The 10,343-nt window shown below is 36.1% G+C and overlaps 1 protein-coding gene across 1 annotated transcript; it reads left to right on the top strand.

Moving 5' to 3' along the window:
• The first annotated feature begins 1,119 nt into the window (after positions 1–1,119).
• On the top strand, positions 1,120–9,489 carry cdo1 (cysteine dioxygenase, type I). Its single transcript, XM_062998909.1, has 5 exons — positions 1,120–1,332; positions 3,840–3,917; positions 5,778–5,935; positions 6,342–6,511; positions 8,633–9,489. Exons 1-5 carry the CDS (start codon positions 1,163–1,165, stop codon positions 8,660–8,662), a joined length of 606 nt encoding a protein of 201 aa, XP_062854979.1. The 5' UTR covers positions 1,120–1,162; the 3' UTR covers positions 8,663–9,489.
• Positions 9,490–10,343: the final 854 nt, after the last annotated feature.

The following is a 10,343-nucleotide window of genomic DNA, read 5'->3' on the forward strand; positions in this document are numbered from 1 at the left end:
TCCTCTTGCGTCCACAGTTAATCCTGTTGGATGTGGTTTGTCCTTCTTGGTGGTATGCTGACATTACCCTGGATACCGTGGCTCTTGATACATCACAAAGACTTGCTGTCTTGGTCACAGATGCGCCAGCAAGACGTGCACCAACAATTTGTCCTCTTTTGAACTCTGGTATGTCACCCATAATGTTGTGTGCATTGCAATATTTTGAGCAAAACTGTGCTCTTACCCTGCTAATTGAACCTTCACACTCTGCTCTTACTGGTGCAATGTGCAATTAATGAAGATTGGCCACCAGACTGGTCCAATTTAGCCATGAAACCTCCCACACTAAAATGACAGGTGTTTCAGTTATTTTGTCCAACCCCTGTATATATATATATATATGGGTGTGTGTGTGTGTGTGTGTTATTATATCTAATATATAGTATATTAAGCTGCAAAAAGATGCTTTATCCTCTTCAATGTTTCGCAACTGTATTACCGTAAAACTGGTTTTAGGCGCGCAGTAAAACTTGTAGCGCAGTTAGCGCGAGTACAGTTTACAAATCCGAGGGTACGGTTTACTAAACTGAGGGTACGGTTTACTAAACCGAGGGTACGGTTTACTAAACTGAGGGTACGGATTTTGTCTTCACATATTTTTTTTCCTTAGTGACCCCTAAGGGGCTCCGTAGAGTATTTGTTTCTCATCCTATAACTGTTTACATTTTAATAAAACAAAATCAAATGATTGGTTTGTACTTTACACAGTTTATTGTCCAGATCTAGACTTTTCTTAGACAAACGATGACTTTTTTGGTCTCTGCTTGAACAGCAGCCAAGTCTGAAAATGAACGTGTGGCAGGATTAAACCAAGTGCTAAGAACGGGGTACTATGCGAAACAAAACAAAGCAAACACCTTTATTTTGAAAAACAAAGTGACATCATAGTTGCTTTTATGCTACTAAACTACTAATTTTCTGTAATATTAACTGCACATCTTACAGATAGTTTATTTTAGTCTTGATTGTGTTTTAAGAGGTGATAGCTATACAGAGCACACACCCCCCATGCAGCAGAATGGTAGAGTCCGTAGAGTTTGAGTAACATGTATAAAACATGTGAGATGAACATAAGATCTTTCAGAGCTGCAAAATAACTGCGGGATTCGAACCTGAAACAATGGAGCAGACTGAAGTGGTGAAACCAGAGACCCTGGACGATCTGATTCAAATTCTGCACAAAATCTTTGAAAGTGACTCTGTTAATGTGGAGGAGGTGCAGAGCATTATGGAAGCATATGAAAGTAATCCACAAGAGTGGATGAAGTTTGCAAAGTTTGACCAGTACAGGTAGGATTATTTTTTTTATTGTATTTAAAGCATGGAAGATGATGTTGAATTTTTTTCTTTTACAAAAAATGTATTTTGTTCTATAAAAAGCTGGTACTTCATTGAGGATTTAAACACAAGATATGGATAATTGCTTGACCCTGTTTATTAAATTTAATGCAGGGTTTTTGGGTATCAGTGTAGCAAGACAGTTATGTGTCTTAGTTTTTAGACATTCATACCATGTTTACAGCTAATCAAAATGACAGAAACTACATGGGGGGCTTCTTAAGATAAATCTTTATTAGTCATGCTGTGTGATAATAAAAAGGGATTATTTTGTTTGTGTCATGGGGTTCCAGTGTTTGGAACTGGCTATTGTATGGTGGCCCCAAGTTCCCCCTTGTTTTGAATAGATTTTAAGGAGAAAATGGGGCAGGGTGCAGTTGAGGCTACCAATCACAGGCCAGTGTCAGACACACACCCAAAACCTACTACAATCAAAAGCTATTGAGGAAAACACCCTAGCTGTAATGAAGATGAGCACTCTGTAATCTAAAGATCCTGCACTTACACATGTGATTCTGTACCACCTTCAGCACTTTCTAGAACAAGATCACACACCCACATACAGCAGCATCTCAGTCCAAAACTAATTATAGTATTTTGACGACTTGTTTAAATCCACGCCAAGTGAACACCCCATGTTTTTTACAAAATGCACTAAATGCAAGGTCTGTGAAATCAAGCCACTCTCAGTGCTTCATACAAAAAGCCTTTACCATTAACTTCTATAGTAATTATATATACCAAACAAAGCCAAGCAAATAGAAGAGCAAATACTGGAGGAGCAAGGCACTTAAACCTTAATTGTTTGGATTATATTTGGCCTCAATTATAATTTGGGTTGTATAAACATGTTTGCTAAATACACAATTGTACAAATCATAACATCAGCTATTAAAAAATTATGCTAAATGTTATACATTCATTCTTAAAGAATGTTTAATCTAACTGTTTTATTCTTCAGTGTTTTAAAGAAGCAATTTTATCTTTAATTGTTAAAAATGTGGATTAGTAGTTTGGTTCTAAATGCAGCATTTGATATTAAATGTTTAAAAAAGTTATTGTACAATGTACATTTCTGGCATACATGTACATTTTCGACATTTAGCTGACGCCTTTATCCAAAGCGACTTACATTACAGTTACAGTCTGAGCAATTGAGGGTTAAGGGCCTTGCTCAAGGGCCCAACAGCAGCAACCTGGCAGTGGTGGGACTTGAACCACCGACCTTCTGATTACTAATCCAGTACTTTAAACACTAGGCCACAGCTTGCCCACCAAAGCAACTTAAAATTGTGACCATATACAGTTCAAGGAATTGAGGATTTAGAACCCAGTAACGGCAACCTGGTCGTGGTGGGGCTTGAACTGGCAACCTTCTGATCACCTTTCAATGTCCGTATACTATCAAAAGTATGAAAAACTCAAAAAACATTATTTTTATATAGTTTTCTCATTTCTAATTTCATAATTCTAATGTCATTAATTGTGGTTTGTTCTGTTTGCTCAAATGAAACTAGAAAACTATATAATGTTTTTTGAGTTTTTTATACTTTTGATAGTATACGGGCATTGGTAGGTGATCAGAAGGTTGCCAGTTCAAGGCCCACCACTGCCAGGTTTGCTATTACTGGGTCCTAAACCCTCAATTGCTTGAACTGTAGATGGTCACAATTTTAAGTTGCTTTGGTTAAAGCATCTGCTAAATGCTAGAAATGTCAACGAATCAGTATTAATATTAGAAAAGAATTGGACACAGTGCATGAGAAGAATTACCTCACACTTTAAAATCCTAGAAACACTGTTTGTATTTCATGCAGCAAGTCAGACAGTATTCGTTTGCTTTATTTTATTGACTGATTAAAACTAAACAAATAAAGAACCTAATAATTAAACATTTAATTTAAATTGTTTAATTTGTAATTGGGCTAGGCACACCAGGAAAAGCCATAATATGCGAACTCAACCTCAGAATACTTAACCAAGTAGAATAAATAAAGAACATGACTAAAACAAACTGCCAAAAACCGAGAAGAGAAACAAAAAAACAAAACAAAATCAGCAGCCTGAAGTTGGGAGGCGATAGAACAGTTACACAAGCGTGTTAGTCAGAGTAAGGGGTAACACACTCCACATGCTCAACCAGAAAAGGATGAAGTCCTTTCAGAAATCCAAGTAAGGACTTCTGTCCCAAGCAAATGTCAGAAAATTTTGGGTAGCCCATGTGCCTTACTACACAGGAAAGCAGAAAAAGGTAAATAAAAGACAAAAGGTGAAAATTAATTGACCGCTTGATTGCTTTGCATTGTTTTTTTTCAGTAGTTATTAAAACTAATCATTAACATTCCTTTATAGATTAATGAAACAGACACAATTCTTACAGACCAGACTGCTAACTTTCAAGAAGTAAAATTACACAGATGATAGACCTATGTCATATGATTTAATTTGTGTCTGTTTAGGTACACCAGGAATCTAGTTGATGAGGGCAATGGGAAGTTCAACCTGATGATTCTCTGTTGGGGTGAAGGCCACGGCAGGTAAGGGGTTATGCTTACATATATCACTGTCCTCTTTAAGTGGAATCACCACTGTTTAAAACAATGTCGTACTTTGTACTTTTACACTAATTTATTGAGATAATTCATAACATTGAATGAACTATTACACAGTAATAAATATTTGATGATACTACTGTAAGAGTTCATTCAGGTCTGTATGTGTTCATTCAACACCACTGATTTTGCTATGTGACCTTTGTTGGAGCTGATAGTAGAGTTCAACGGTCTTAAGATCTGTGAGTTGTGTTGTTCCAAGATGAGATAATACACTGATAAGCATTAAGCATGAAACAAGCCTACTGTGGGTTTACAAAGTTTACTATGTGCTATGTGTGATTAATGTACTCTCTTTGTGACAGTAAAAAGCATTTTTTGGTAGCACGGTGTGTTACAACACTGTATACACTGTAATATACACTGTAATATTTTTACCCAGGGCTGGTTATTTGATATTACTTTCATTACGAGCTGGAATTAAGTACGATGTATTAATTCTGCATTTAAAGTGCTGTTTATGCAGATGTTGATGACACTTTGGGGTACCTTCTTAATGTAGTTACAGTAATACTAATTGTATCTACATTAGTTCATAATTTATAATCAATAGACAAAGTACTTATAAAGCAATGCCGAAGTATTTATTATCTTGACAAAACGTAAAACTATGGCCGCATGAACAACGATTGACCTGTTGTTCAGATATGGGTGGGATTAATACGGATAGGGACTCTCTCTCATAACTAATGCAATTACGACCTCTGCTGGCTGATTGATGGCTCCTGCACAGAGATGAGAAAAGAGTGCTCTCAGGGTGTGTCTCTCCATACACAGTGCTGAGCTGCACTGCGCTCGTCAAAGTGTAGGTGATAAGATGCATGCGGCATGCTGCCCACGTGTCGGAGGGGGCGTGGGTAAGCTTCGTTCTCCTCAATCAGAGCAGGGTACGGCATTGGTGGAGAGGGAGCATGATGCAATCAGGCATTTGGACGCGTTAAAAGGGAGAAAAAGGGGAGAAAATGCAAAAAAATTTAAAAAAGATAAATATTCATATGTTGGGATTTTTGGGATCAGTTTTATAAATGGAACATTATTTCACTAATACACGTCTGAACACATACAGGCTCCAAATTAGTGTTTTAATTTCAGAAACTATCTTAACTTTAATTTAAAGGAAATGAACCTCATTTAACTTATAGCAGTGAAACTTATACATACTGTATGAATAGTAGTACTTATTCAGTACAATTGTTTATATTATAATAGTTTTTTGGCACTCGAGTGGCAGTGGTAAGGAAGCCTACTACTGCTGAGATCTGGGGGTTCAGGGTTCAAATCTCAGTGGTGCTATCGACCAGTTAAATGTCTGTATGGACATGATTAACTGGTGTCTGAGGAGAAGGGTTGCTGAAACAGCCTAGCCATTTTGAGGGGCACTTGTCAGTGCACTCTTAGTGCTGGTCCCAAGCCTGGTTATTAATAGGAAAGATTACATCTGGAAGGGCATCTGGCATAAAAACTATGCCAAGTTTGGAATGCGGACCAGATCTACTGTGGCGACCCCTAAATACAGGAGCAGCTGAAAGAAAAAACTAAGATTAATCTAATAGTTTTATCATTGAATGAGATGTTGCGTGTGACTGAATGAGATCTTCATAATTTCAGTTCACTCACCATGATCCTCCAATGTAACATCAGTAGTTTTAATGTAAGGTCTTCATAAATGCAACTTATAAATGCATTATAAGTGCACTGAGTGAATACAGTTCAAATATAGTGTTAGCTTTTTAACATTGTGGTTCTCCATTTCTGATTGTTGCTTGTGTTGTGTCCCACTTGCAGTAGTATCCACGACCACACAGACTCACACTGCTTTTTGAAGCTTCTGCAGGGCCAGCTAAAGGAGACCTTGTTTGAATGGCCTGATGGTAAAGCACATGGAAGCATGGTCCCAAAATGTCAGCGCATCCTGCAGGAAAACCAGTGTGCTTATATTAATGGTAACATTATATTTCTAGTTGTGTTTTCTAGTAATGAGTATATCTATTAACTAATGGTTAAATTATTGAGATTGGGGATCGAATATCTATTCTAAAAAGCTATATGTAAAAAAGCTCCTAAGCTATATGTTCATCTTATATTATTTACTGCCACACCTGTCTGTGCTTTAAATGTGCCAGTCAGTCACTAGGAGCATTTAATTTAAACGTATTGCATTACAGGACTAGGTCTATAAATAAAATATCAGGTCTTTAAATACAGTACAGTAAGACATGAATAAAGCTTCATTTAAATTAGATTAGATCCCTGTGAATATCATATCACTGCATATGAGGCCTGACTGTATAAATGTCTGAATTAATGTCTTGCCTAAAATGCTTCCACTGGAATTTCTGTGTGTTGCAGATTCCATCGGACTGCACCGGGTGGAGAACGTCAGTCACACGGAATGTGCAGCCAGCTTACACTTGTACAGCCCACCCTTCGAGCACTGCCAGGCTTTTGACCAGAGAACGGGGCACAAGAACACAGTCAAAATGACATTCTGGAGTAAATTGGGCCAGAGGACACCGTTTGTGAGTTTTTCACAATCACTTCACATAAGCGATTACGTATTAACAAGAATTGACATTAAAACCAATATTAGCTCAAATATTGGAAACATTTTCCAGTGTCAGACCTTTGATAGCCACAGACCTTCAGATTTTTGTCTTTTTTTCTTTTTTTTTAATTAAAAGGTTTAAGCCAATGATTGCTTTAGTAATTTGCTGATAAGTAAAATCATGTGTTAAACCAGGTAAAATGCTCATTTATTCTCATTTATCACGAAACACTTTTTTATGAGTTGGTTCCTGTGGACTTTTACGATTAGCAGTAATGAGATAAGTTTTATTATATAGCAGGACTTCATGTTTATACCATCACAAATGATAAGGATGAAATAACTAATTATTTAGGGTCAATAAAAATTTATACATATATTTTTCCATCTAATGTATTTAATGTTAATACAATACAACAACAATCCAAGTGTTAGCAGTTATTTTTAAAAATGTATTATTATGTATTATGTATTATGTAATGCATAACTACAGTATATGAATGTGCAGATAATATTTAAAATTTTCTGTTGTTTGCCCTGATTTAACCTTAAGTTACAATTTAAAAGTCTTCCTGTTCCCACTTTTTATCATGGCTAATAAAATCTAATCGTTTCAATAACTCATAAAACTTATCTAGTTTAAAACTTAACTGCTTTACAACACCATCAAGGTCTAAAATGCTTATCTTCAGATTGTATAAGCAAAATGTTAAGTTTTATGTTTTGTTGTGTTTTTGTTTGGGGTTTTGCTCACTGCAGCCACTTATCTTGATTACAGACACGCAATATAAAGACGACACAGAATACTTTGTCCAAAAACCCCTTAAGTATATAAGTAACTACATAGTTGGGTATATATTATCTGATATTTACGTTACATGGGCTTTGATTTTATACCACTTACAGTTTCACTCAGGTTGTTTTCACTAAGAACTGTGAAACACAATCAATATCATATAAATTTTATATTGGTTTCTGTGGTATAGAGCCAGATGAAAAAGAAATCATATCCCTGTTCCTTTTATTAATGCTTCTGAAAGTAAATTTAAATGCAATAAAATCCATATTTGACATTTGCAAAATGTAGTGATAAGAGTAGCGACTTGTGTTTCCAAATTCAAAACTGTTTGTTCTGATGTCAACAATAGCTGAAATCAATTTTGAGTTTTTTTCTTGCTATAAAACAGACTGTGATTATTAAATGTGGTCTTCAAATTTGCTTTGCTTTTTGAAAGCATTCAATTTAACTTGAGAATGTTCCTTTATTTTAAATCGCATATCATCAATGAAGACTTGAGTAATCGGGAGCCACTGTATTACACTTTTCTTTAAAGTCAACACGTGTCCTACTGCATTTTTTTCAAGCAAAGTTGAGTTGTGTTAAAATCCCATGTAGATTCAGAGCAACATCATAAAAACACAGTCAACATTATAAAGAAATTTACTTCCTCTATAAGCCAATGATTTCTTTAATGTTTAATGTCAGTAGACAATTTTACAAGACATTCCATTCTGTCTAGACAGAATGCCGGTTAACTGCTTGCAGACAGTTGATTTCTTTCCTGATATTTCTTTCCCAAGTACAGTATGTCCCACCACTGTAAGCAGAAACCTCCAACTGACTTTATTTTACTATGCTAACCTGTATCATACACTGCAGTGACATTCTAAAATGTCATTCTAGAAGCTTCGATTTCTCCGCCCTTGCTGGAGTTCTTTTATGCTTCTCTGGTTTTCTTCTGGCAAAGTGCCCAGTTTCTTTAACAAATGCAGTCTACACGGTGTTCCAGCTAACGTCTAAATAAAAACAGATATACACGATTTGCCGGTTTTGGCAACTACATCGGGTTTATCTTTAGTTTAGAAGTTACATAAGCTCACCTTGACCAAACTTCTGTCTGGCCAGGCACATTTCAACATCAGCTCTGTGATAAGATTAGATAGTTTTGAGAAGGACTGAAAGCACAGTGCATACGTCACCAGTCCTTGTTTTTTTCCCTGCATGTTAATCAGGTCATTTCTGACTGATGATAACCCTGTAAATTCGGGTCCATGCTCACCTTCTCTTTTTCTTTTTCTTTTTCTTTCTTTGCAGGAATCTACAATCTCACAAGAAAATAACTAAAAACATGGAAGACAAACTGGATTTCATGGATTGTGGCATAATGATGATGGCAATGCAGCTGTCATTATGTTTGTAATATAAAATAATGATTTGAGACCCTACAGTAATTCTAGAGGCTTTTTTGTAAACTAGTAAGAGCTTGGCAAATGCTGCTGAATACAGCGTGAGAACCTGAATAGCAGTGTTAAGCTGGCCTGCCCTATGAATCTGTTCTTTGTTCACTCGGCTGGAGGAGAAACCATTCTAACAGCATTCCTGTGCTTCTGTGATCTGTGTAATCACAATGTGTACTGTTACGGGGCCTGTTGTGTTTAAATGTGTAATTTATAAGATTTTTTATAAGATTTTATTTCCTTTACATTATGGTCACATGAAAGTAATTATCTGAGGGCCATCATCAGTGTAACGCCTTTACATACAATGGAGCACTTGCTTTTTTTGATGTGTTAATTTCTGTATTAACTGGCATGGTGTATTACATCGAAATTCAAACAACAACAAAACACATTTGCCCTCAAATTTAATTTCAAGATTTGTTTGTAATTTGCATCAGCTATTTTTGTACACATTTTATTGGTAGTAATTTACAATTAAAATTTTAGAGGATCATTTGGGTCATTATAATTGTGCTCTTATTTTAAGTCTAGATGTTATGTTTAAAATTTGAATATAGTTATATGAGAATGTTTCTACAAAATGCAGGATCTACTTACGTAGTGAATAATATTAGTTTTCCACTTGTAACTGTACTTTACTGTATTCCGTAATACCATGTAGTCTATCGGTACCAGGATGAATTTCAATAAAAACTTTGTTTTTCTGTAAAACGTCTCCATATTTGTCTTTACTATATGTGTAACGGGTGCCAGGTGAAACCCTGCACCTGCAAGAATTGGAAATGAACTCGATTTGCAGGAGGCTTAACAAATGAACAATTCAAAAACATCTGCAGCCTGCAACAGAGAAAGTGGATTGAACAGGGGCAGTACAGAACTAAAAACTGATATAATACTGTCATAATATAGCAAACTGCTCAGAGCATCTGGAGCAACCAGGTTCTCAGAAAAAGAGGAAATAAAGGAAACGCTGAACAAGTTTGGGATGGTAATGCATGAGCGGCACCTCATCAATTGGTGCAGTCAAGGTGCATCCAAACATTGGGCCCGCTCCGGAAAAAGTTCAAAAAGTGCTGCAACACCAGCTGAGTTCCCAGAAAGCCACAGCGTATACTGCCACACATCTTTACTTACTAATCATAACTAATCTGTGTTGTTTGCGTGGAATACCAGTAACAGATTAGATTGTATTGTAACATGATTGATAATTCTTACTTTTGTTGGCCATTTTTCCTCAAATGATGAAGAACACAGAAGAACCAATGAAACAACCAGTGACTAAACTGTAAAAATTGAAATGATTGTTTTTTTAAAGAAGGTATCCTGTTTCTACCTAGATGGGTGTTTCTACCTAGATGGGTATTAATTATCAGCTTTTAATACCATTTGTTTTGCCAGCAGTCAAACACTGTGCTTATGTAATGTGTTTTTGATTAAGGAACTGTGTAGTGAAAACAACAATGCCTGCAGTGTTCTTACGAAAGTAAACACAGATGGGTTGGGAGTCTGAAAATCTGCCAAGAGGAAAACTTGGTGTCAAAATAATCAGCAAGAAGCTCAGTAGG

Source organism: Trichomycterus rosablanca, chromosome 7 (assembly GCF_030014385.1).
Source record: "Trichomycterus rosablanca isolate fTriRos1 chromosome 7, fTriRos1.hap1, whole genome shotgun sequence".
In the NCBI taxonomy this organism is placed as follows: domain Eukaryota; kingdom Metazoa; phylum Chordata; class Actinopteri; order Siluriformes; family Trichomycteridae; genus Trichomycterus; species Trichomycterus rosablanca.

Bases quoted from the DNA above. Each gene is read 5' to 3' on its own strand.
- cdo1 (XM_062998909.1), top strand. From the start codon at position 1,163: ATGGAGCAGACTGAAGTGGTGAAACCAGAGACCCTGGACGATCTGATT. The intron at 1,333-3,839 runs GTAGGATTATTT...GTGTCTGTTTAG, and splicing joins GCAAAGTTTGACCAGTACAG to GTACACCAGGAATCTAGTTG. The intron at 3,918-5,777 runs GTAAGGGGTTAT...TCCCACTTGCAG, and splicing joins TGGGGTGAAGGCCACGGCAG to TAGTATCCACGACCACACAG.